We start from the raw sequence: 27,178 nt of genomic DNA, 5'->3' as shown, positions 1-27,178 counted from the left end.
TGATTTTTAATTTATTGATTAGGTTTTAAAAAACTTCTTCTTTAATCTGATTCAATTCATTAGTCAGCCAATCACATTTTTCTTTTTCTTTTTATTATACACAAACATACAAAACAAACACAAAACATATATGTGGGGAGAATATATCCATCTAACATATAAACCTGACTACATTAACCATATTGCCCTACTAAGCATCTTTAGACCATATCCATTTAATATATAAATCTGAGTACATAAACCCTAAAGATTAACATAAATTGTCTAATATATAAACTTAAACCTGTATTGATCTTATATTCAAGCCATTCTTAGTTGCATAGACCAATTATAGCTCATAAGTTACTTAGTATCTTCATGTTTCTAATTCATCATCAATACCTTCTAAATAATTGTGATCAGAATATGTAATCTAAGCATTACCTATACTTATTAACCATTTAAGACATTCAACAAGTAACTTCCCCATTTTTATTATATTTCTTTGCTCCATGTATAAACCAGGGATTTTTAATTATTTACAGCCTTGTGGATCTAGGAATTCATTTCTTTCATTCTTTTTACTGGCTTTTAAAGTGCTATCTATAAAGTCCCTATATATTCTTTCACCTGCGTACACCTCTAACCAGAAGTCATCATAAGCAATTCTAATTTCATCATAAAGGTAGCTTAACCATACACACCTCCCCACACAGAAGCTCCAGGCCAGCTCAATACATTTCTGTAAGATCCCCACTTTTACAGGTAAAAAGACATTTTATTGTCTAATCTTGTCTATATAATCAATATGGTGATTCACTCATATTTAAGCTCTATATATAAACCATAAGAGCCAAAGCATCTAATATTATTCTTAATTAACCTTTATGGAATTTATAGATACATATATTTATCTACATTTTAGCTTCCCCCAAGCTTTCCAACAAAAGGAAAACATCTTCTGCTTCATTGACTGTGCAAAAGCCTTTGACCTGGGGTTCAGTCCGAGGTAGCCGGCTCAAGGTTGACTCAGCCTTCTATCCTTCCGAGGTCGGTAAAATGAGTACCCAGCTTGTTGGGGGGGGGGGCAATGTGTAGCCTGCATAAATAACTTGTAAACAACCAAGAGAGTGTTTGAAGCAATATGGGGCAGTATATAAGCAACACGCTTTGCTTTGCTTTGCCTGTGTAAAACCACAGCAAACTATGGCAGGTTCTTAAAGAAAGGGGAGTGCCTGACCACCTCATGTATCTCCTGAGAAATCTATATATGGGACAGGAAGCAATGGTTGATTGGTTCAATATTGGGAAAGTACAAGGCTGTATATTGTCCCCCGGCTTATTTAACTTATATGCAGAAAACATCATGCAAAAGGCTGGACTGGAGGAATCCCAAACCGGAATCAAGACTGCTGGAAGAACTATCAACAACCTCTGATATGCAGATGATACCACTCTGATGGCAGAAAGTGAGGAGGAATTAAAGAACCTCCTAATGACGGTGAAAGAGAGCGCAAAAAACGGTCAAAAAAACTAAGATCATGGCCACTGGTCCCATCACTTCCTGTCAAATAGAAGGGGAAGATAGAGAGGCAATGACAAATTGTTCTTTATTGGGCTCCATGATTGCTGCAGATGGCGACAGCAGCCACAAAATTAAAAGACACCTGCTACTTGCGAGGAAAGCAATTATAAACCTAGACAGCATCTTAAAAAGCAGAGACATCACCTTGCCGACCAAAGTCCGAGTAGTTGAAGCTATAGTTTTTCCTGTACTGATGTAGGGAAGTGAGAGCTGGACCATAAAGCTGACAGGCAAAGAATTGTTGCTTTTGAACTGTGGTGCTGGAGAAGGCTCTTGAGAGTCTTGTAGACTGCACGGAGAACAAACCTATCCATTCCGAAGGAAATCAACCCTGAATGCTCACTGGAAGGACAGATCCTGAAGGTTCCTAGTGTGGGTCCTTTGATGTAACCTAAGATGACCATTCTGACTAAAGCTCTTTCCACATTCCATGCATTTATGTGGTTTCTCCCCAGTGTGGGTCCTTTGATGTAATCTAAGGGCATAAATGAGACTAAAGCTCTTTCCACATTCCATGCATTTATGTGGTTTCTCCCCAGTGTGGGTGGTTTGATGTACCCTAAGCTGACCACTGCGAGTAAAGCTCTTTCCACATTCCATGCATTTATGTGGTTTCTCCCCAGTGTGGGTCCATTGATGTAACCTAAGCTGACGACTCTGACTAAAGCTCTTTCCACATTCCATGCATTTATGTGGTTTCTCCCCAGTGTGGGTCCTTTGATGTAATCTAAGGGCATAAATGAGACTAAAGCTCTTTCCACATTCCATGCATTTATGTGGTTTCTCCCCAGTGTGGGTCCATTGATGTAACCTAAGCTGACGACTCTGACTAAAGCTCTTTCCACATTCCATGCATTTATGTGGTTTCTCCCCAGTGTGGGTCCATTGATGTACCCTAAGATGACCACTCTGACTAAAGCTCTTTCCACATTCCATGCATTTATGTGGTTTCTCCCCAGTGTGGGTCCATTGATGTAACCTAAGCTGACGACTCTGACTAAAGCTCTTTCCACATTCCATGCATTTATGTGGTTTCTCCCCAGTGTGGGTCCTTTGATGTAATCTAAGGGCATAAATGAGACTAAAGCTCTTTCCACATTCCATGCATTTATGTGGTTTCTCCCCAGTGTGGGTCCTTTGATGTACCCTAAGCTGACCACTGCGAGTAAAGCTCTTTCCACATTCCATGCATTTATGTGGTTTCTCCCCAGTGTGGGTCCTTTGATGTACCCTAAGCTGACCATTCTCATCAAAGCTCTTTCCACATTCCATGCATTTATGTGGTTTCTCCCCAGTGTGGGTCCTTTGATGTAACTTAAGGGCATCACTCTGACTAAAGCTCTTTCCACATTCCATGCATTTATGTGTTTTCTCCCCAGTGTGGGTCCTTTGATGTCTCCTAAGGTCACCAATCCGACTAAAGCTCTTTCCACATTCCATGCATTTATGTGGTTTCTCCCCAGTGTGGGTGGTTTGATGTACCCTAAGATGACCACTCTGACTAAAGCTCTTTCCACATTCCATGCACTTATGTGGTTTCTCCCCAGTGTGGGTCCTTTGATGTACCCTAAGATGACCACTCTGACTAAAGCTCTTTCCACATTCCATGCATTTATGTGGTTTCTCCCCAGTGTGGGTCCTTTGATGTAACCTAAGGGCATAAATGAGACTAAAGCTCTTTCCACATTCCATGCATTTATGTGGTTTCTCCCCAGTGTGGGTCCTTTGATGTAATCTAAGGTCACCATTCCGACTAAAGCTCTTTCCACATTCCATGCATTTATGTGGTTTCTCCCCAGTGTGGGTCCTTTGATGTAACCTAAGCTGACCAATCTGACTAAAGCTCTTTCCACATTCCATGCATTTATGTGGTTTCTCCCCAGTGTGGGTCCTTTGATGTAACCTAAGCTGACTACTGTGACTAAAGCACTTTCCACATTCCATGCATTTATGTGGTTTCTCCCCAGTGTGGGTCCTTTGATGTAACCTAAGATTACCACTGTGACTAAAGCTCTTTCCACATTCCATGCATTTATGTGGTTTCTCCCCAGTGTGGGTCCTTTGATGTAACTTAAGGGCATCACTCTGACTAAAGCTCTTTCCACATTCCATGCATTTATGTGTTTTCTCCCCAGTGTGGGTCCTTTGATGTACCCTAAGATGACCACTCTGACTAAAGCTCTTTCCACATTCCATGCATTTATGTGGTTTCTCCCCAGTGTGGGTTCTTTGATGTACCCTAAGCTTACTATTCTCACCAAAGCTCTTTCCACATTCCATGCATTTATGTGGTTTCTCCCCAGTGTGGGTCCTTTGATGTACCCTAAGATGACCATTCCGACTAAAGCTCTTTCCACATTCCATGCATTTATGTGGTTTCTCCCCAGTGTGGGTCCTTTGATGTAATCTAAGTTCACCATTCTGACTAAAGCTCTTTCCACATTCCATGCATTTATGTGTTTTCTCCCCAGTGTGGGTCCTTTGATGTACCCTAAGATGACCACTCTGACTAAAGCTCTTTCCACATTCCATGCATTTATGTGGTTTCTCCCCAGTGTGGGTTCTTTGATGTACCCTAAGCTTACTATTCTCACCAAAGCTCTTTCCACATTCCATGCATTTATGTGGTTTCTCCCCAGTGTGGGTCCTTTGATGTACCCTAAGATGACCATTCCGACTAAAGCTCTTTCCACATTCCATGCATTTATGTGGTTTCTCCCCAGTGTGGGTCCTTTGATGTACCCTAAGCTGACCACTCTGACTAAAGCTCTTTCCACATTCTATGCATTTATGTGGTTTCTCCCCAGTGTGGGTCCTTTGATGTAATCTAAGTTCACCATTCTCACAAAAGCTCTTTCCACATTCCATGCATTTATGTGGTTTCTCCCCAGTGTGGGTCCTTTGATGTAACTTAAGGGCACCACTCTGACTAAAGCTCTTTCCACATTCCATGCATTTATGTGGTTTCTCCCCAGTGTGGGTCCTTTGATGTACCCTAAGATGACCACTCTGACTAAAGCTCTTTCCACATTCCATGCATTTATGTGGTTTCTCCCCAGTGTGGGTCCTTTGATGTACCCTAAGATGACTATTGTGACTAAAGCTCTTTCCACATTCCATGCATTTATGTGGTTTCTCCCCAGTGTGGGTCCTTTGATGTACCCTAAGATGACCACTCTGACTAAAGCTCTTTCCACATTCCATGCATTTGTACAGTTTCTTCCCTGTGTGAGTTTGATGTGAAGGCAGATTTCTTCTCCTGCTGAAACTGTTTTCACATTCCATGTTTTTGTATGATTTCTCCCCAGGGTGAGTTCTTTAATCTGAACTAGCGGCACTGGTCTGAAGCTGTCTTCACACTTCAGGAGTTTAAGCCATTTCTCTTTTAGCTCATGGGTTTTTCCAAGCTTTTCTTCCTGGCTTCACCCTTGACTCTTTTCAGGGCCAGAAGAAGTGGCTCTCAATAATTCTGGCCATCGAGTTTGTTACCTGATAGAGAACAAAGAAGATATTTTGAGAATATAGCACAGAGCAGAAACTAACTGGAGGTCAAACCAAAGAGCTTGCTCTGTCTTTGACTCCTTTGAAAGGCATATGTCTCCTGAAGGCTTTACAGGCAACATTTGAAAAATTAGCCGTATTGTGCAAACAGCATGGACTCACCTTGCCTGAACTGATACTTCCAAAGGGACAGGGATGGGAAAATATATTGTAGTTGATTAATATTAACCACTATCTGAAATAATATTAATCATGGGCCATCAAGTCAATTCTGACTGATGGCAGCCCTTTTTTTGGGGGGGGGGGGTTCTAGGTAGAGAATACTCAAAAGTCGTTCCCCGTTTCCTGCTTCTGGTACCTTGCAGTTTCCCAAAGGCCACACAGGCTGACCTTACCCATGGGAGACAGAGCAGTGAACCTCTGGTTCTGGAACCAAATATTTAAACCACAGAGGTATCCAACCAGCTTACTCAGAAATACAAGGATAGGATTTGATTAGAATTGAGGTTTTACAGGAAAAGTTCCATGGTTTACTTGCAAATTTCCTCCACAGTACAGTACAGTGGTGCCTTGCTTAACGGGTGCCCCGTTTAATGACGAAATCGCATAGCAATTAACTTTTTGTGATCGCTTTGCGATGTTCTCTATGGGGAAAAATCACTTTGTGATGATCGGTACCCTGTTTCGCTTACCGATCATCGCAAAGCGATGATTTTTTTACCAGCTGATCGGTGGTTCCAAAATGACCGCCGGGTAAAAAAAATGGCCACCCACTGTTTTCTGGGATGGATTCCTCGCTTACCGGGCAGCAAAAATGGCTGCCGCATGGAGGATTTTAGCCCATAGGAATGCATTGAAGGGGTTTCAATGCATTCATATGGGCTTTTTAATATCACATAGCGACGAAATCGCTTTGCAGCGAGTTTTGCTGCACCGATTATCATCGCTATGTGAGGCACCACTGTACTCAATTTAAAGGCATTGCAAATCCATAAATGAATTGAAAATGGTGAACCCATGAAAGGAGAAAGTGAAGGAAGAGTTGGAAAACCTGAATTAATAAAAAAGCCACTGTTGGCTCACATTTAGCTTGCGATCTACAACAATTCCAACATCCCTCTCACTCGTAATTTTGCTGAGCCAAGTATCCCCCATCTTGTAATTGAGCAATTGGTTTCTTTTTCCAAGGTGCAGGACTTTGCACTTACCCGTGGCCAGGTAGGATCATGCCAGAAAGAGGGAGGAATATTATTAAATATAATGGTTCACAGAGTAGCGGAATCCAGCTGAACACCAAAGTATGATAGCCAAATAAGATCTTCACTGAGATTATGAATACACCAGGCACAAGGATAGTGTTGATACAGTGGGGTCTCTACTTAAGAACATCTCTACTTAAGAACAATCCAACTTAAGAACAGCTCCATTTGCTAAATTTTGCTTCTACTTGAGAACAGAAATCCAAGATAAGAACAGGGAAAAAAAAAAACCTTTCCTGCTCTTTTTTTAACCTTAGGTCATCTTAGGTTAAAAAAAAAAATCTCCCCCTAGTGGTAGAGTATGTATTAACCAGCTTTGCATTAGTTCCTATGGAAACTAATGCTTCAATGTACGAACGCACCTCTACATAACAAAACAAACAAAAAAACCCAGCCAGAACGGATTAATTGGTTTTCAGTCCATTCCTATGGGAAATTTTGCTTCAACTTAAGAACGTTTCAACTTAAGAACACCATTCCAAAACGGATTAAGTTCTTCAGTAGAGGTTCCACTGTAGTTTCTATGGACGGAAAAGAGCAGATACGGATTAAATGGTTTTCAATGCAGATTCAACATAAGAACTTTTCAACTTGAGAACCACCTTCCAATACGGATTAAGTTCTTAAGTAGAGACCCCACTGTAGTAGATATTCTATTATGAACAATATATACAGGCAAGTTTTCAGTTCCAAACTAATGCACAGTAGTTGTCACAGAGTTTTAGTGCATATATCATTTAAATAAGTTCAGTAGTTGAATACCATAAGTTCCTTCCAGCTTGCCAGAGTTCCTTCTCTTATCAAGCACATAGACACAGCTTCCACCAGGATTCTCAGCAACAGGAACAATACGATTCTTCTCTACAGTTTCTCCAACAGTATCACCAGCAACAATCCACAACAACCCACAGATTGTGTGTCCTAGTGCTGCTAATTTTATCCTAGTATTGTCCAATCCTACGTTTACATTCACAGCTGTAACAATCACCTCAGCTGTGTATATTCAAGCTTTGCTTTACTTTACACTTCTGATTCTGACAATACTTATGGTCATTTTACAAACTTGATTTAACAATTCTATACAGGTTGTTTCCCCAACTTGACAATGGTGAGGGTTTTTGGGCTAGGTTTTTTTTTTAAAGGAAAATAGTTAAAGTTTGAGGATTTGTTACTATTGGGTGTGCTTTGCTAGGGTATGTCCTCAGAGTATGGGACCAAATGGAGATGTGATGCTAAAATGGAATGGTTTAAAGTCTTGATAAATAAAGATAAATGTTAAGGGATGAAGAGGAAGATAAGTTAAACCCTACCAAGGATGAAAGAAGATATAATATTACAATATACAAAAATATATGATATATATGAAAGAAGGTATAATATTACAACCCCTTCATGGATTGCTGCCTTGTTGTGGCAAAGGGGCTTGAGTAACTCAGGGAAGCTACGGGCTATGCCGTGCAGGGACACCCAAGACAGACAAGTCATAGTGGAGAGTTCTGACTAAACACAATCCATAGAGTATGAATTGGCAAGCCACTCCGGTATCTTTGCCAAGAATACCCATGAACAGAAACAAAAGGTTAAAAGATATGATGCTGGAAGATGGGCCCCTTAAGTTGGAAAGTGTCCAACATGTTACTGAGGAAGAGCAGAGGACAAGTACAAGTAGCTCCAGAGCTAATGAAGTGGTTGGGCCAAAGCCAAAAGGACGCTCAGCTGTGGATGTGAAAGGGAAGTCTGATGCTGCAAAGAAAAATGCTGCATAGGAACCTGGAATGTAAGATTTACGAACCTTGGTAAGCTGGATGCAGTCAAACACGAGACGGCAAGAATAAACATTGACATCCTGGCAGTAAGTGAACAAATGTGGACAGGAATGGGCGAATTCAGTTTAGACTATTATCATATCTACTTCTGTGGGCAAGAATCCTCTAGAAAACATGGAGTAGCCCTCATAGTCAACAAAAGAGTGGGAAAAGCTGTAATGGGATATAATGTCAAAATGATATAATGATTTAAATACGAATCCAAGGCAGACCTTTCAACATCACAGTCATCCAGGTTTATGCACCAACCACCAATGCTGAGGAGACTGAAATTTTATGAAGATTTACAACACCTTCTAGAACTGACACCAAAGAAAGATGTTCTTCTCATTATAGGGGTTTGGAATCCTAAAGTAGGGAGTCAAGAGATAAAAGGAACAACAGGGAAGTTTGGGCTTGGAGTTCAAAACAAAACAGGGCAAAGGCTAATAGAGTTTTGTCAAGAGAACAAGCAGGTCATCACAAACACTCTTTTCCAACAACACAAGAGGCGACTCTATACATGGAAATCACCAGATGGGCAATATCGAAATCAGATTGATTACATTCTCTGCAGCCAAAATGGAGAAGCTCTATACAGTCAGCAAAAACAAGACATGGAGCTGATTGTGGCTCTTGATCATCAGCTTCTCATAGCAAAATTCAAGCTTAAACTGAAGAGAGTAGGAAAAACCACTGGGCTACTCAGGTATAATCTAAACCAAATCCCTTATGAATGCACAGTGGAAGTGAAGAACAGATTTAAGGAACTCGATTTGGTGGACGGAGTGCCTGAAGAACTTTGGATAGAGGCTCGTAGCATTGTACAGGAGGCAGCAACAAAAACTATCCCAAAGAAAAGGAAATGCAAGAAAGCAAAGTGGCTGTCCAATGAGGCCTTACAAATAGCAGAGAGGAGAAGGGAAACCAAATGCAAGGGAGATAGGGAAAGTTACAGAAAATTGAATGCAGACTTCCAAAGAATAGCAAGGAGAGACAAGAGGGCCTTCTTTTTTTAAAAAATATTTTTTATTTTATCACACTATAGACATACAAACCTAACAGAGATCACACAAAACAAGCAAAAGTAATAAATACAAACACACACACACAGAGAGAGAGAGAGAGAGAGAGTGAGAGAGAGAGAGAGAGAGAGAGACAAAACAACAAAACCCCACATATAGGCAGGGTGGAGGCATTTCATATAATATTATCCATTATATAAATCTGACTGCATCAACCTTATTGCTCTTAAAATTTTGCTTGAGATGTGAGTCATCCTAAAGTTATAGTAATTCTAATGATTGATTTTTAAGATAATTACTCTTACATCCTTGGCTAACCAATTATGCCTCAGAATATCAATATTTTACTATCATGAGAAATCCGCATTTCAGCAAAGATAAAAAACACCACAAAATATATTTATCTAATATTGGCTACTTAATCATATTATAATTCATATGTGCTTAATATCTCCATGTTAATGCTTTATACTATAATTAAGTAATCTCTAGTACTATGTTCACTCTAATATACATCTATACATACATGTATTTCATATCAGTATTTCATATATCATCATCAATTTCATATATTTTCAAATATCATCATCAGTCTTTCAAAAAGTAGGGATATTAAATGTCTCTCACCTGATATATTCAATCATGTTACAGTTTGTATATATTTTGTTTCTCAGACTACGTGCCTTAGACTCAACAGTTTCTAATGTTATATTCATCATAGACATTTCAGATTACATAATTGGAAATTCTTAATTGCCATTTGACTCCAAACATAGTAGAAATTACTTGCAATATATAAATCACATCCATTTTGTGTAGATATGTGTGCCCCTCAAATTTATAATTTGGTTTTTATAATCATCAAATAACATTCACCCTTTTATATTTTATAAATCTTAACTCCATTGCACGGCCAGGAATTCCAAATCACTTATAACATAATAAATCTAAGGTTACATTCTTATAATTCATATTATGTTTCTCTAAGTAAAAGCTTTACAGTCTAATCTTGTGTTCATCATAGATATTTCAGATTATATAGATAAAAATTCTCAAATCCATAATTTCTATTGTTATATTCATCGGGTAACGTTCCTCCTTTTTTTAGTTTATAAATCTTAACTCTATACACAGCCCAGCTATTCCAGATCTCTTATGGCCTTATTAACCTAAAGTTAAGTTGCATCTTAAAGTGTACCATAAAGTCCACAATTTCTAATATTATAGTCATCATAGATATGTCAGATTGTATAATTAATAATTCATAATTGTTGTTTATCTCCAAACATAATCAAAATTACTTTGTTGTTATATTCATCAATTAACATTTCCCCTTTTATTTATAACATTATAAACCTAAAATTAGATTGGCTCCTTTTTTACTAGTTTTGAAATGCCATCTATGGAACCCTATTAGGCTATTTTCTCTCTCATTTGGTGGGCTCATCATGTTCTGCCTTTGAAGCCAAGCAATGTCTGATCTGTAATCATTTTGTTTCCCTTTCAGCCTTGCCTTTTTGCTTCTTTGTTTTGCAAATTCACCCATCGAGTTAGGACACATCTCTTTTTCACCCACCTGGACCTCTTTCTCACAATACAAATCAGTTTTCCTAACCTCCTTTTTAAAGATTTTACCCTCCTTTTTAAAAACAAATAAAGTCACTCTTTCTTCTGCTGCTATAGTGGGCTGATCTGCTTCTGTTTCAGTACGCTGTTCTGACGAAAATTCCCAAAGCTCTGTCGTTTCCTTCATATCCGAAAGCACAGTCTGGAGTTCAAAAAACTGAATTTCAAAATGATTCAGAATGTTCCTTTGTAAGTTCTGAAAGGCATTTATTATGTCTTCTGTTAAATCCATCGTGGTTGCAAAGTAGATGAACAAAGAAGCTTTGTAATTTCGAGATATACTTGTTTGCCGCTTCCAAGGTTACACTATCTTCTTTGAAATCAGCCGCTTAAGTTTATTTTGTACTTACAGAGGCGATGTTGAAACCAATTAGTCCTTGTTAATGCAGTCATTCGTAAATCTTCATGCTTCCTTCCTGTCGTGGAGCTTCACAGCTAGGACGACATTAGACAATGGCGTTGATGGAATCCTTTGTCTGAAGGAGTGATCTGAGAGGTGGTTGCTTTCCACCCCCCAGAAGATCTCTGCTCTCCTGCGACTCAGGGTGGGCTTCTCCTAGCCTTCCCTGCCCTCCAATTTCTTGGGGAGAGTCTGGATTCACAGCATGCAGCAGAAATCTGGAGAGTCCAGATTCCTTGCTGCCTCGCTGTTTGTAGCTCCACCCCCCTCTCATCACAAGAGGGCCTTCTTAAATGAACAGTGCATAGAAATAGTGGGAAACAATAGAAAAGGAACAAACAGATCTGTTTAGGAAAATTGGAGATATTAAAGGAACATTTTGTGCAAAGATGGACATGGTAGGATTGTTCTCCTTGCAGTCCAGGGGACTCTCAAGTGCCTCCTCCAGCATCACAATTCAAAAACATCAATTCTTCGGTGGGCAGCTTTCTTTATGGTCCAGCTCTCACTTCCATACATCACTATAGGAAAAACCTTGGATTCGTATTGACATCTGTCATTTTTGAGATTATATCCCATTACAGCTTTTCCCACTCTTTTGTTGACTATGAGGGCTACTTCATTCCTTCTACTGGATTCTTGCCCACAATAGTAGACATGATAATTTGCCCATTCCCGTCCATTTTAGTTCACTGACACCTAGGATGTCAATGTTTATTCTTGCCATCTTGTGTTTGACTACATCCAGCTTTCCAAGATCTTACATTCCAGACCTGTCCGTCTTGGGTGTCCCTGCACGGCATAGCCCATAGCTTCCCTGAGTTACTCAAGCCCCTTCGCCACGAAAAGGCAGCAATCCGTGAAGGGGGCAGCAATCCGTGAAGGGGCTCCCTCTCTTAATGCAGCCTTAATAGCATTGGCCTTTTTTGCAGCCACATCACACTGTTGGCTTGTGACCTAAGATGATTCCAAGGTCCTTCTCGCTCCTAGTACTGCTGAGCCAGGTATCCCCTTGTCTTGTAACAGTGTGAAATAGTATGGGAAACCATGGAACCCAGAGACACTCCAGCGGCCAAGAGGTCAAGGGGTAGAGCAGGAGTCCCAGCACTATTACCATTCACAGAGCGACATCCCACAAGGGGAAATCCCAGAAGCTAACAGTCCAACAGTCCACCGCTACTCTCCCAAACCCAAGGCAAAGGTCAGGGCTGTTTTTTAGCAAGTGTGGATGGCAGGGAGCAGAAGAGAGAATGTCCTGTGCAGACCATCTTCACTGCTCCCAGTCCTGCTCCTAATATTCAGGCTGCCTTTTCCTATGGGAAGCCTGGCAACTTTTTCTCCTGCTAGCAACACAGGCACGACATGGTGCAGCAATACTGGACCATTTTTTTGAATCGCGGCTACAGAAGCAAATATCCCACATTCATACTGTAAAGTTATATAAAATAAACCAAAGAAAACAGAACCTGAATTTTACAGCCATGAAAACTCAGCACAGAGATCACATCCAGTGTCAGCAGGTGTGCCCAACACAGGGCCTCCTTTACAGGTTTCCACCTTTTCCCCTTCTTCAAAGGACTGTTGTTTGTGTCCGTCATGAGTGTGCAAACGTCATGCTTGGTCGCCTCGCTAGCCATGGTTCTTGATCCTGATCCCCTGAGCTGCGGAATACATCAGGCTGCACCTGGTCCCTCATCTGCTTTCTCGGGACGAGGATCAGATATTTCATCCAGACCTTGAGTTCCCCCTACCTGCCCATATGGAGTCTTCCCCGACTGTAACAGACATGCTCAATGATGCTTGCAAACCTTCTACCACCTTGACCTACTCCTATAATGGGTAGGCGTTCTGTCACTTTGTATCAAGACAACATTTGCCTACTAGGCCAATGTCTCTGGATGCATTCCTTCAGCTTTTCCTTCACATCTTTTGCCTGGGACTGGCCTGTTCTATCTGCAAGCTGTTTCTCCGAGGCCTGGAAAATATGCACCCTGCCTATAGACCACTAACATCATAGTGTTCTCTCCAATCAATTCTTTTGTGGCTTAGGAGGCCTCCCTTCAAGCTGGCGTCGGCATCACTCCGCTCGCTGCCTTTCTCCTGGCAATAACTTTGGCTTGCAGGACTGGAGGACTGGCTGCACTAAGAGTGGGCCCTCATTTCTGTAAAGTAACCTTAAGGTCAGGCCTTACCTTCTTGTCTAAGGTATGTTCTGCCTTCTATCTGAACCAGTCAGCGGCCCTTCCTGTCTTCTTTCCCACACCATCTTCAGTGCCTGAGACAGCTCCACATGCTCTAGACATGAAGCATGCTCTGTCGCATTATGTGCATAACATGACCACTTTTTGTGCCTCACAGCATCTCTTTGTCACCTTTGTCAGCTCCTCCTTTGGAGCAACTGCTTCCTCTCAGTGTGGGAAAATTGTATGCCTTTAAAATGTATATATCTATGGCAGTAGCAAATGAATATTATAAATGTATATAAAGGTATATATCTGTATGCTAGTAGCAGACATCATGCCCTAGCTGCAAGACACGTACATAACTGCTAACTTCCAGTAACGGATAAATCATTGACCTGCTGTCTATTGTCTCTGGATAATGTAGTTAAAGTGTTCGTGTATTCAGGAACTTGTCTGTGTATTTGGATGGTATCTGTGTCTGTTTACTATTAACTGTCTGCTTACCAGCCTCTGTTTACTGATGCCTGTGTATTCAGGAAATTAGTTACCTCTGTATTGATTAACTAGAGCAAATGTAGTAGGGGGATACAATAAAAGAAGAGGAGGCGGGGGAACAAGAGATTCCGCCTCTGAACAGCTGCCATACACTCGAGTGTCCCGTCTTTTCTTTTCCCCCTTGCTGGTCAAGGAGAAAGATCCCTGCCCCTGAGGCTTCATCTGCAAGACCCCTACTTTCCTTCATCTTGCAGATCCCGACAAAATGGTGCCCTCTCTGAGGTAATTCACCTCTCTGAGGTCCATTCTTGAAGACCACCTACTCATCACGCCCGGTATGGAAGGGCTACAGCGCGCGCACGCATCCTCTGGATCCCGATGAGTAGGACTGAGGTCAACTTTCGACAATTCGCACTCATCTCGCCTGGCATAGGCCCCAAGACGCGTCAATCATCCGCAAGGATCCCTCGGGTGAGTGGAATTTGTCCAGTAAGACACCTACACTTCTAAGAAACATGGGAACTTCTTTGTCAAATCTTCAGGAACAATTTGTAGTGTGTACTTGCCTCCAAGACACACGTAACATCTTTATCGATTCAGAATTCGAGGCTAATCTAATCAAACAACTCCCTCAAATTCTGCCTCCCCTCCCTTCAGCCTCTTTGGCTTCCCTGCTGCACCCTTCGTCTCATTCTGACCAGCCTGATGAATTAAAAGCACTGCCACCTCAAGCAACTGAGATTGATAACCATCCTTCAATGGATACAACAGGTGCTTGTTCAGAAAATTGTCCAGAAACTAGCTGTGCAATTTCTGCTGTCATGCAAGAATCTGCCATAGCAGTTACTGTCAGATCTGAACTTTTCCCAGCTCATGGCATCTCCAAACTACAACTCAGTCTTAAAGACACAGAGACAGAGGCTCTCCCAGACTTCTCATCCGTTCAATGGCTTGTCTCTAATGGCTGCAAAGCCTTGACAAAAGATTCCTTTCCACCAGCAGAAGGACTCATTTGCCTTCAAGATAGAGCATTTAAGCAAACAGAAATTAATGCTGGTGCGTCCCCTGATGGTCCTCTAATGTTTATGGGAGGAGCTGCATTTTCTACTGCTGTTCAGCAAGGCTCCGCGACAACAGCTCTAACTCAAGCAGCAGGAGTATCTATAAATGCATTCCAATCAGCAAATCAAACTGCATGCCTGACTCCCTTCCTTGCTGGTCTGAAAGAAGCAGCAGCTACTTTAGTGTCTCCGCCTGTTCAGCCAAAGTTGCATGATATTTCATGGAATTGGGACCCAGGCCCAGATTTCTTTGATATCATAGACTGGGGGTACAAAAGCAGCTTTACAAGCATTAGATGCATCATATAAGGAAGGGGAGGAAGAAGAGAATCTAAGGGGGGTAACTGTTACACACCAACATGAAGCTTGTTTTGAACTGCTTTTTCCATATGCCAATCCTGTTTGGGTGAAAAATCTTACTCAGCCGGCAACATGAAGCTTGTTTTGAACTGCTTTTTCCATATGCTAATCCTGTTTGAATGAAAAGTCCTACTCAGCCGGACATGGCAATTATATAGATCACCAAAGAATGCCTCCCACCTGGACAGTAGAGAGATAATGCTGCATATTGAGGTGGGAGGAGGCGAACCAGAAAGTTTTTCCCCATCACCTTCCAATCTAGAGAAAGCATTGTTTACACTCAAGCCACTTGTAAGGATCCAAATGCTGTCCTGCACACTCTAGGTTCCATGTTCTTAGAACTACAAATCCTATCACACCTTGCATTGCTGTGAGCATATGGGACTTCATACAAGCCTGCATTCCTGTCTCTGCCTTCCAGGAGTAACAGTGTCACATCCCTGAGAAAATGTTTGTTGCAAATGCTGTAAATTGTCAAAAATGTTTGTTTTTCTTTCTGCAGGATAAAAGTGCATAACATGTGTTTCCTCTATTAGCCAGATCTTAAAGTATTGAATTTTAGAGAAGCAATTCTTAGTTTTATACTCAGAATTAACTGCAGTTTTAGCCTTTGAGCTTTTCTCTAATGCTGAATTTAATTTTGTTGTAGACACTGTATGTTTATTCTTTTACGTCACAGTTTTCCTTGAAAATTATTTTCTAATGTAATATGAAAACTTTGTCTGTTTATCCCTGAGACAGAGAAGCATATTATTCCCTACAAGTAGGCCCCACAGTAGGCAATTTTGTACACTGTGATGCTGATACATCTGACATGCTTGCTTGTAAAAACACATTTTCAGTCCAGGGGAAATTTAAGGGCACTAGCAGGCAACTTTTTAATTCAGTCAGTTGTACAGTTTAAGAACTTTGCCCAGAGCCAGGCAGATGCATACAAGCACCATTCTTTACTACTCATCCCTCAAAATAAGTTGCTGTTCTTTTGCCAAGCTCTATATGTATCTCTCCAGTCAAGTGTCATACAAGAAATTCATGGTGTGTGTGTCTTCAGTGGGGAAGTTGTCTGTGTCACATATTTCTATGCAAAAAATCTGTATACCTTAAAAAAATGTTTTGCTTTTGCCTCTTAGTAATATGCTGTGCTTATATATCTGAATAATATGTTTTCAATATGTTTTATTTTCCTGAAAATTGTTCTGTATACTTGTTATGCATATCTTATTGTAATTGTAATTTTAATTATCCTATATTGTATTTTCTTTAATCTACACTGTAAATTTAATTCTCTTGCAAGATTCCAGGTTTCATTCCATCTGAACAATGTTTTAAAGTTGTAAAGAAAGAGTTTTGGCTCTCAGTGCAACAAGGAAGCAGGTTTGGCTATTTGAATGCTTTCCTTATTCCCAGTGGCCTGGAACATGCTATTCCGCCCTCTGCTGAAGATGAGCCTGACTTCATACCATAATAACTGGATTCGGAATTTTCAGGAGTTTACAACAGACATTGTCTTCAACAAAATAAATAAAAAACGGTTGGGATGTGGGAAAATTGTATGCCTTTAAAATGTATATATCTATGGCAGTAGCAAATGAATATTATAAATGTATATAAAGGTATATATCTGTATGCTAGTAGCAGACATCATGCCCTAGCTGCAAGACACGTACATAACTGCTAACTTCCAGTAACGGATAAATCATTGACCTGCTGTCTATTGTCTCTGGATAATGTAGTTAAAGTGTTCGTGTATTCAGGAACTTGTCTGTGTATTTGGATGGTATCTGTGTCTGTTTACTATTAACTGTCTGCTTACCAGCCTCTGTTTGCTGATGCCTGTGTATTCAGGAAATTAGTTACCTCTGTATTGATTAACTAGAGCAAATGTAGTAGGGGGATACAATAAAAGAAGAGGAGGCGGGGGAACAAGAGATTCCACCTCTGAACAGCTGCCATACACTCGAGTGTCCCGTCTTTTCTTTTCCCCCTTGCTGGTCAAGGAGAAAGATCCCTGCCCCTGAGGCTTCATCTGAAAGACCCCTACTTTCCTTCATCTTGCAGATCCCGACATCTCAGACCATCTCTAGATGGTCCGTCATGACCATCTGTCTTCCCTATGATTTGGCAGAGACTCCTCTTCCAAAGTCAGTGAGAGCTCACTCTACTAGAGCTGTAGCATTCTCAACAGCCTTTCTCCATGGAATGGACATCATGGATGTCTACCGTGCTGCCACATGCACCACTCCACCTATCCTCATCTCATTCTACCAACTGGATGTCCGGCTGAAGGCTGAGGCTGCGGTGGGTCAAGCTGTCCTGACTTCTGCACTTTCGTGGCATCCCTCTTCCTGGTTAGTTTGCGTAGCTTCTCAGTCACCGATTCATGTGTATTCACAGAGGCCATGAATGAGAAAGTTACTTACCTGTAACTCTGGTTCTTCAAGTGGTCGTCTGTGAATTCACACATCCCGCCCTCCTCCCTGCTATCCATCACATGTGCCATGGCATGCTGGGCAGTGGTGGTCAGTTCCTTAGAACTGAGGCACTAGTGCCAAGGGCAGAGTAATATAGCTGGTGTAGGGGAGGTCCCAGCACTAAGTGCTTAAAGCTGTGAAAGTTTCCAAAACTGCTCTGCTCAAGTGCAGATTAACCCATTAGTGTGAATTCAGATTAACCCATTAGTGTGTATTTAAAATGAACTTGGATAGGCTGAGCAGAGAGGTGAAAAGATAAAATTTTAAAGCATATTTTTGCTGGTTTTACATCATCATCATCATCATCATCATCATCATCATCATCATCATAACAATAATAAAGTACATGCCGCATTTCTCCCAAGGGACCCAAAACAGCTTAGAACATAAAAGTTCACACAGTTAAAAACACAGTAAATTAAATATTAAAAAACAAATTAAACAATATATGATTTTAAATAAAATTAAAATATTAAAACAGGAATAAAATAATATTATCTGCTAAAATGGGGTTCAGGGATTCATAGTTGTTAAAAGCCTGTCTGAAGGGATGCGTCTTTAGCTTTTTTCAGAAGCATAAACAGGGAAGGTCCCTTTCCTGATCTCCCAACGGAGGGCGTGCCATAGCCCGAGGGCTGCCACCAAGAAGGCCCTCCTCTCCTGTGTTCCCATCAGCTGTCCTTGGGCTGGCAATGGGGCTGAGAGGAGGGCCCCCTCTGCTGATCTTAATCACCAAGAAGGCGCATATAGGGAGATACTGTCCTTCAGGGAGCCTGGGCCCAAGCTGTTGCATTACTTAAAATGAAATAGATCCCTAAATTAAATTTCCTATACTTAAGAACTTAATCCGTATTGGAAGGTGGTTCTCAAGTGGAAAAGTTCTTATGTAGAATCTGCATTTCCCATAGGAATGCATTGAAAACCATTTAATCCGTATCTGCTCTTTTCCGTCCATAGAAACTAATGGGAAGCTGCTATTCCACCTTCGACCACTAGAGGGGAATATTTTGTTTCTTTTCTTCTTAGGTCAAGAAAGGATCAGGAACATGTTTTAAAGCTTGTTGTGCTGATTTCTTCAGCACAAAGACACACTGGCAGGAGTCTGGAAGTCACACCTTGACCCAGGCTTTGCAAGCCAGAATGCCTGACCCACACAATTCTTCAGCACAAAGACACAGAGCTCTTTTCCCACCAAACCAACCCAAAGGGAGAGAGGGAGGGAGGGAGGGAACAATGTGGAAAAGAGGCAGGAAGGAAGGAAGGAAGGAAGGAAGGAAGAAAAGGTCATCACTGGGGCACACAGACCCCTCAGACAAATGTTTGTGCTTTTTAAAGCCTCCCTCCCTGCCAGGCTGCCCGTTTTGGCAAGCATCCAGCATAGCAAGCATCAGGAGCCCATTTTCCCATTTCCATTCAAAGGGGGAAAACATGCATGCACCATGGGTAGAAAAGGTTCAGATTCTAAGGAAACAATTCATTTTTGGAGTTCATTCTACATTCTCACCCCACAATTCCTTCTCCCCCCACCACGTTTTCCCAGATCTAAGCAGCAAACCGCAGCAAGCAAAGAAAACAATTCATTCTACACTCAACCCACGTTTTCCCAGATGTACAGTACAGTAATCAGCAAAGCGGAGCAAAGGAAACAATTCTCTCTTCCCTGGCCAACAGACGAATGGAAGCAGTTTGAATCTGCTGCTTTCCCCGCTTCTCCCGCTTTGTTCTTTTTGCCCTTATTTGGTCCTAGGCACTTCCCTGGCCAATGTTGTTTCCCCCCCCCCCCATCGTTCCTTTCGTAAGTGGATTCTCCTTTCGTAAGTGGAAATGGATTTTTGCAGACGGAGAAGGACGTAACTGGAAAAGTACGTAAGTAGAACCTTTCGCAAGTAGAGACCCCACTGTATTCTGGATGTTACCAATAAAGATTACTGACATGTGGTTAAAAGAATGGCAAGTGATGATTAATATATATTGCAAGAATAGTAAAAAAGCTAGGATTGATAAGTAACTGTGACACATATCACAAAAAGAAAAAGATAATCAGATACTCAATATCAAATTATATTATGCAGCAAATGAAAAATTGTGAAATTTGAGGAAACTATTGAAAAAAGACTGAAATTAGAAGCAACGAAAAACAGAAGGGATCATAAATGAAATAACTTGCATCTTAGTTTATTTTCCTTCTCTCATTTTTTTTCTCAATAATGAAGAGGTCTTATACTCTCTGCCTCCATGTGTCTTTCACCCCTTCATCTGACGTTGGGATTCAAAATGGAAACATTTTCCCTCAATGTCCTCTCCTTATGACCAAAGACCATTATCCCCAAACTTTATTTCAATGACGTTTCTGCAACAGATTCAGTATGTTTTGGGGAAATGATGGACAAAGATCTAGGCAAATTTAAAAAAAAACCTGTGGGAACCTTAGGAGAGAAATCCTCAACCCACATTTCTGTACGTATGCATGTATGTGTGTGTGTGTGTATGTACAGTATATGTGTATGCACTCCATCTACCACTTGCTTGGCACCTTCTCTGAAATCCATGCCTGGGGCCCGATAAATGCACAAACGCCCGCACCCGCACCCTGCAATCTTCCCACCTCCTGTTTCTTTCCAGAGGCTGTGCAAAGCTTCCCTCTTCCCTGTGAGAACCTCCCGGCAGGAGCCCTTCTTGAGGAAGAGACGGCACCCCTTCCTCCTCCTTGGGTCTCCGGCTTTCCCTTCCCTTCCTCTCAAGGGCAGCTGAGGCTCCGCGCCCGGCCAGGGGAGACCCTGCCTTGGTCGTCGCAGGAAGAAGCCAAGGAGAGACAGGAAGAAGGTTGGCGGGCGATCTTCTGGGACAGCCTCTGTCCTGCAAAAACCATTCTCAGAACTTGGAAGAGGTCATCAAGGATCACTTTTCCTCTCATAATTCTGCAGGAGAAACGCACCATGGAGAATTAACAGAAGGTGTTTCTCTCTTAAAGATGTTCCTGAGATGTCATGCGGAAGGATAACGGATGCTCCCAAAATAAAATCAATTAATCAATCAGCTGGAACCTACCAAAAAGACACCATGGATTGAAAAAAGGTCTACTCTTGCAGAGAAGCGAGAAGAAGGCTCTCCTACTCCAAAAATTATTTCCTTCTACAAAAATCTCTTCATGCAGGAGTTGTCATGATCATGAGTATGTGGTTTAAAGCATGTGATTTGAATGGTTTATGTAGTCATTAGAAATGTAATACGGATTCAAATTGGTTCTGTATAAGGCTGATTGTAAGCCCTGGGAATGTTTTCTGAAGAGGCCGTGAGAAGTGGTAAGAATGTTTTGCTGAAGCCTGGGATGGCAAGGACAATATAAGGGGTGAAATAACATTCCAGCTTAATTGGAAAGAAGATTGGAAGAACAAAACAACACATGCATTCCTGTGAGAAAGAGAGGCCGGGAGAGACTTTGCAGCCCCTGAATTACAATTAGTCAACAACTCAGATGAAGAAGAAGGGTGGAGTTTAGCGAGTAGAAAATGGAGATTGTGCCATGTGGAGAGTTCCTTAGCGTAGAGAGGTTTTTGATCCATTTTACCTTTTTTTCCTTGTGTTAGGATGAAGGTTTCAGAATGTAGGAAGAACAGAGAGAAGAAGGGGGGCTCTCACCCTTTGCCTACCCTGAAGAAAGCTTTTTAGAAATCTTAGCTATTTTTACTTAGCTGGAACATGTTATTCATTTTAACTGCAATATTCCTTGGAAATATAATCTATGCCATGCTTATACAACGAACTGGATTTTCTATGAAACTTTATTTTTTCAATAAAAAAAGAAATTTAAAAATCTACAGGACTGGTCTCTTGAGCAGTGAGTCTGCTGAGCCTGCCTCCAGGGGTGGCAAGGCCATAATATAGCTATCAGACGGAGTCCTAATCCTCCGAGCTTTAGTGAGTCTTAAGGGACTACAAAGCCCAGGTGTCTGTACTTGCTAGCTACAAGCAAGTGCAGAAGAGAACCTTTAAGGCCAGACTTACTGGAAAGGATTTGTGCTACACCATGGCTGATGGTTAAAGGGACTCAGCCCAGCTGAAACGGGGTACACAGATACCTGGAGGCTCTCTGGCTGAAGGAGTAGCGCTCCCTAGAGGGAGGCTGGTCCTGACAGGAGTGACTTGTCCTATTGGATCCCAAAAGAGGAAAGGAGAAATTCCGGGGGGGGGGGGTAGGATGCCACGCTGTCCAGGGTTGGAATCTCACCAACAGCACAGGGCTAAGCCAAGCAGGACTGCGAACGAAAAGAAAAACACTCTGCACATGTTCAGAGATGCACTACTGTAGACAGTAAATCTGGGACTCACACAACCCGGGTTCGAACCCCCACTCAGCCAGGGAACTGACAGCGTGTCTTTGCTTTCACAAACCAGAGGTCTCCAGAACGGGGCGACAGACGGAAGTCGACAGAAGAGACTCAAAGTGAACCTCAGAATATGGGGATTCACACCGACTCAGTCTCCTTTGCACTGTCACGCCCCATCTCGGTGGCCCCTCTGGCCCTCACCAGGCACCATGGAAGGTCTGGTGGAAGGCGCCCTCCAACGCTCCTGATGCTTCCTGCGAGTGGGCTAAAATTCTCTGAAATACTGATGTAATTCAGGATTAGCGTCCTGCTAATGATAGGGTTGCTGTTTAATAAATAAACAAACACAGTGGTGCTTCTGTTCCCAAAGAATGAAAGAGATCTCACCTGCTATTCAAGTTTTTGGGGGGCTTCGGAGTTTGATTCTTGTCTTTTCATCCAGAGAAACGCCGGAGAGCATCAGCTGAGTCTCACCTCGTCCTTGGGGAGAAAAAAATAAAAACAAATAATTCTGGAGCCTTCTCATATAGATAAAACCAAAAACTTTCCCTTAGCATAGAAGCCTTTGTCTTTTTGACAATCTGGACAATTCAATTCTTCAAAAAATACCTCCAGGTTATGAGTTGGGGGGGGGAAATTGTGTGCTTCTATACCCATGATTCCAAAAGCCAGGAAATAGCCCAAAAATGCTGCACAATCTCGTGCCCGCCTTGCCAGCAGGAAAAAGGAGGCCGAGCCAGACAGCGCAAAGGGTGGCTGAAGGTTGGCAACCACCCAAGGCAGCCGTCCAGAGGGTCTAAAGCAGGGGGTCCCCCCAACCTTGGGCCTCCGGATGTTCTTGGACTTCCGCTCCCAGAAATCCTGGCCAGCAGAGGGGGTGGTGAAGGCTTCTGGGAGTTACAGTCCAAGAACCTCTGGAGGCCAGAGGTTGGGGACCTCTGGACTCTGCGGGAGACCCTCTTCTGCTCTTTGCCCTTCACAGCCCTGACCATGGCTTTGTGTCTGGGGGAGGAGTGGTCACTTGATGAAAAAGGGGAGTCAGATTCTGGGATGTTCCCTTGTGTGGTGTCACTCTGGGAACGGCAGGGGTGCTGGGAGGGGACTCCTGTTCAACCCCTCGACCCTCAGCCTGTGGAGGGTTTCAGGTTTCCATTAATTCCCCGCACTCTTTCACAGAGGCATGAAAAACTGCAAAGCGCCTAGCCAGAGAATGTTGTGGTCCGGCACCCCCCCCCCCCCCGTGTGATGATGACACACAACTTCCGATTGCTTTCTAAGACCTTGCAGGCGGACCTTCGCTCAGCCTCTCAGGCCCCCAAGGTCCGGCCATCCAGCCGACCACCATCCCCTGCGCCATCGAAAACAGCAAGACATAAACAAGCAAAGAGGAAAGTAATTTTGAATGAATGAATTCAAAGCTAATTAAGAATCTAATGACTGAATTTCCTGCCTCTAAGAAAGTCTCTTCCTGGAAACCAAGAGGAGATTCAGAGAATTTCCTGAGAATATTTTTATAAACCTAAAACCAGCAGCAGTAAATCTCACACAGACACACACAGTCACTTTTCCCAGTGTAGAAAGGGGCAGCCCCTCTCTCCCCCCCCAGGGCTCTCCTGCCCCCCCATTGCTCTGGGTGGGAAGAGTATAGGGGGTGGGTGGGTGTTGAGGGTCTGGGTTCAGGTCAGGGCCTGGTTGGCGTTCCAGAACTTCCCTCCCTTGCAGGGGCAGCATCAGCAACCGCCTTGGCTGCCATAGACATGAAATATCATCCTCATCATCCACACCCCTCCCTCCTAGCCGACCCCCTACCTTCTCCTCCCAGCCACATTTCTCTGTGACCCCCACCCCTACACCCCCACTACCTTGCAGCCCCCCCACAAAAAAGGCCCCCAATTCCCACTTGGGGCTTTCCCAGGAACTTCCCCCCCCCAAAGCTTTCCAACCAAAGGGTTTCCTGGGGGGGGGTCAGGGCTGGAGAAGGTCCTGTGGGGGGGGAGGGGGAAATAACCACAACGGGGGGGGGGGAAAGGGAGAGGCGAGCCTGAGGGGACTCCGGGAGGAAAACAGAGAGAGAGAGAGACAAAAACCCACAAGCCCCACTAAAGATTCTCCCCCCCCCCCCAGAGAGAAGGAGACGAGGACCGGAAAGCCCCCCCCCCCGACCCCCCCCCCGAAAGGAGTGTGGAATATCTTTCTGGGGTGCCCCCAACCCCCCTCCCCCTCCCTCTTTCTGCCCCCCCCCAAAAATAAAGGCTCCAAGTGACCCCCACCTCCCTCCGGATCCTCAGGCGGGGAAAGAGGGCGGAAGAGACAGCGAGGGGGGGGGGGGGAAGAGGGGAGGAGAGAGGGAGGGGAGGGGGGGCACGGCCTCCACTTCCGGTTCCGGTGGGGGGGAGACACAGCCCGGAAGCAGCCCCCTCCTGTCTCCTCTCGCACTTTCGTAGCTCTACATTCACCCCCCTCTCTTCCCTCCCCTCCCCCGCCTCAGCCTTTCGCGTCCTGCTCATCATCATCCTCATCATCCTCGGGTGATCGCTTAATAAACAAAACAGATTTTAAGAGGAGGGGGGGCGAGGCCAGCGGCGCCCGGAAGGACGGGGGGGGGGCGGAAGAGAGACTCTGCCCCCCCCCCCCTCCCGCGGCTCCTCCTCTCTTCCCATCGGTTCTCTCCTGAGAAGCGGGGGGGCTGTCCATGGGCGCGCGCACACACACACACACACACACAGAGACGACTCCTCTGCCCCCCCATCCAATGCCCCCCTAGTGGACCAGAGGGGGGGAGAATGGGCAGGAGGAGCCTATTCGGGGGGGGGGGAATGAAACGGCCGCTGCTTTCCCGCCCTCCAGGCCACGATCCGCCGCCAACCCCCCTCGGTCCCCCCTGCCTTTTTCCCTGAAGGGGGGCAAGGAGGGAGCCGGGGGGGCTCAGGGGCAAGGGGCACCTCGCTCCCTGGGAGGCCCTACCGGACACCACATCCTGTGGCGAGGAGTTCCACAGGCCAACATGCCAAGTCAAGGACTATTTCCTCGGTTCTTACTCCAGCAGCGCCCCATCGGAGTGGAGGTCCCCCCGCTGAGGGTCCTGGTACTGCGTGAGAGGGGAAAGAGCTTTCTCCTGCTCGAGACCTCCAAGGAGGATGATGGACACGTTAGACTTCGACTTCCTTTTAGACCTCTTCTCGCTGCTCCGGTTCTCTCAAGGCTTCTTCCCCACAGGGCCGCCCGTTTCACACGCCTTGCGTGCACACACACACCGTGTCACACTCGGGCACAAAGACAAACGTTGCACAAACATCTGCAGATCCCCACAACTGAAGCATCTCTTCCCTCCATCCTCCCTTTGGCCTTTTTGCTTTGATCCCCTTCTCTAGTATTTGTTTAGCTTTTATAACCCCCCCCCACCTAGACGGAGCTACTCTGCGCACAGTCTACAGTAAAAAAAAAAAGGCAATAAAATTAAAATCCTCAATAAATAGACCGAAACAATCCAAAAACCAGAAGAAGAAGAAGAAGAAGAAACTAAGCAGTGGCAGGAGGGATTTCATGCCCTTTCCCTTCATTTGGTGTTCCCTGAAAGGTCGCTGGGCGAGTCCACGGATCTGCCCTCGGTCTCCGGGGTCTCTCCCCTTTCTTTCTTTCTTTCTTTCTTTCTTTCTTTCTTTCTTTCTTTCTTCTTTCTTTCTTTCTTTCTTTCTTTCTTTCTTTCTTTCTTCCTTCCTTCCTTTCTTTCTTTCTTTCTTTCTTTCTTTCTTTCTTTCTTTCTTTCTTTCCTTCTTTCTTCCCTTCCTTCTTTCTTCCTTTCCTTCTTTCCTTCTTTCTTTCTTTCTTTCTTTCTTTCTTTCTTTCTTTCTTTCCTTCTTTCTTTCTTTCTTTCTTTCTTCCTTCCTTCCTTTCTTCCTTCCTTCCTTTCTTTCATTCCTTCTTTCTTTCTTTCCTTCCTTCCTTCTTTCTTTCTTTCTTTCTTTCTTTCCTTTCTTTCTTTCTTTCTTTCTTTCTTTCCTTATTTCCTTCTTTCTTCCTTCCTTCCTTTCTTCCTTCCTTTCTTTCTTTCTTTCCTTCTTTCTTTTCCTTCCTTCCTTCTTTCTTTCTTTCTTTCTTTCTTTCTTTCTTTCTTTCTTTCTTTCTTTCTTTCTTTCTTTCTTTCTTTCTTTCTTTCTTTCTTTCTTCCTTCCTTCCTTCCTTTCTTTCTTTCTTTCTTTCTTTCTTTCTTTCTTTCTTTCTTTCCTTCTTTCTTCCCTTCCTTCTTTCTTCCTTTCCTTCTTTCCTTCTTTCTTTCTTTCTTTCTTTCTTTCTTTCTTTCCTTCTTTCTTTCTTTCTTTCTTTCTTTCTTCCTTCCTTCCTTTCTTCCTTCCTTCCTTTCTTTCATTCCTTCTTTCTTTCTTTCCTTCCTTCTTTCTTTCTTTCTTTCTTTTCTTTCTTTCCTTTCTTTCTTTCTTTCTTTCTTTCCCTTATTTTCCTTCTTTCCTTCCTTCCTTCCTTCCTTTCTTCCTTCCTTTCTTTCTTTCTTTCCTTCTTTCTTTCCTTCCTTCCTTCTTTCTTTCTTTCTTTCTTTCTTTCTTTCTTTCTTTCTTTCTTTCTTTCTTTTCTCCTCCTCCTTCCTCCAGATGAAGGCTTTTCCTTCCTTCCTCCCTTTCCTTCCTTTCGGTTCCCTGTCAAACCCCTGCCAGCTCTGATCCCTGGTCGCAGGATCCCCCCCCCCCCCCCCGGGTTCTGCCTCCAGCTTTATTCTCAGCTGTGCTCTGTTATGAAACGGATTATTTCACCCGTTATTTTTCACTCCGTTTTCGTATGTCTGATCAAGTGGGCACGTCCACAAAGGCTCACATCAAAATATAATGGTTAGCCGATAAGGTGCCATACATTTGTGCCTTGTTTTGTTTTGTTTCTTTGGATTTTGCCGGATAACGCTTGTGCGGACGAACAGGGCTGCCTCTTCTACAATGACAGCTACTAGAATGTTTCTTGAAATGCTCCATATCATTTTCTGTTTTATTTTTGCTTGTAGCTGGAAGCAAAACAATTCTGCCGTCAATCATTGTTCTTTACGTTCAGCCCTAGTGGTTCATTTATTCTAATGAATAACTTTCCTTCTCTAAGGGA

At 43.2% G+C, this 27,178-nt stretch overlaps 3 protein-coding genes across 6 annotated transcripts in view; 2 read left to right on the top strand and 1 right to left on the bottom strand.

Moving 5' to 3' along the window:
- LOC144584975 (uncharacterized) overlaps positions 1-27,178 on the top strand; it is a 618,887-nt gene that overhangs the window by 307,135 nt on the left and 284,574 nt on the right. The window lies entirely within an intron of this gene.
- LOC144584983 (uncharacterized) overlaps positions 1-27,178 on the top strand; it is a 392,659-nt gene that overhangs the window by 175,161 nt on the left and 190,320 nt on the right. The gene's annotated exons all lie outside the window — the stretch shown is intronic.
- Positions 72-25,994, bottom strand: LOC140702988 (uncharacterized). Of its 4 annotated transcripts, none has more exons than XM_078382333.1 (3): positions 25,117-25,994; positions 22,466-22,558; positions 72-5,053 (listed from the first exon to the last, which is right to left on the bottom strand). In XM_078382333.1, exon 3 carries the CDS (start codon positions 4,847-4,849, stop codon positions 1,904-1,906), a length of 2,946 nt encoding a protein of 981 aa, XP_078238459.1. In that variant the 5' UTR covers positions 4,850-5,053; positions 22,466-22,558; positions 25,117-25,994; the 3' UTR covers positions 72-1,903. The 4 variants fall into 4 exon arrangements, with proteins under 4 accessions (XP_078238459.1, XP_072841238.2, XP_078238461.1 ...); XM_072985137.2 differs by lacking the exon at positions 25,117-25,994 and adding an exon at positions 24,349-24,469; XM_078382335.1 differs by lacking the exons at positions 22,466-22,558; positions 25,117-25,994 and adding an exon at positions 21,830-21,854.

The sequence above is a fragment of the Pogona vitticeps genome, chromosome W (assembly GCF_051106095.1).
Source record: "Pogona vitticeps strain Pit_001003342236 chromosome W, PviZW2.1, whole genome shotgun sequence".
In the NCBI taxonomy this organism is placed as follows: domain Eukaryota; kingdom Metazoa; phylum Chordata; class Lepidosauria; order Squamata; family Agamidae; genus Pogona; species Pogona vitticeps.
This window is presented reverse-complemented; position numbering and strand designations above follow the sequence as displayed.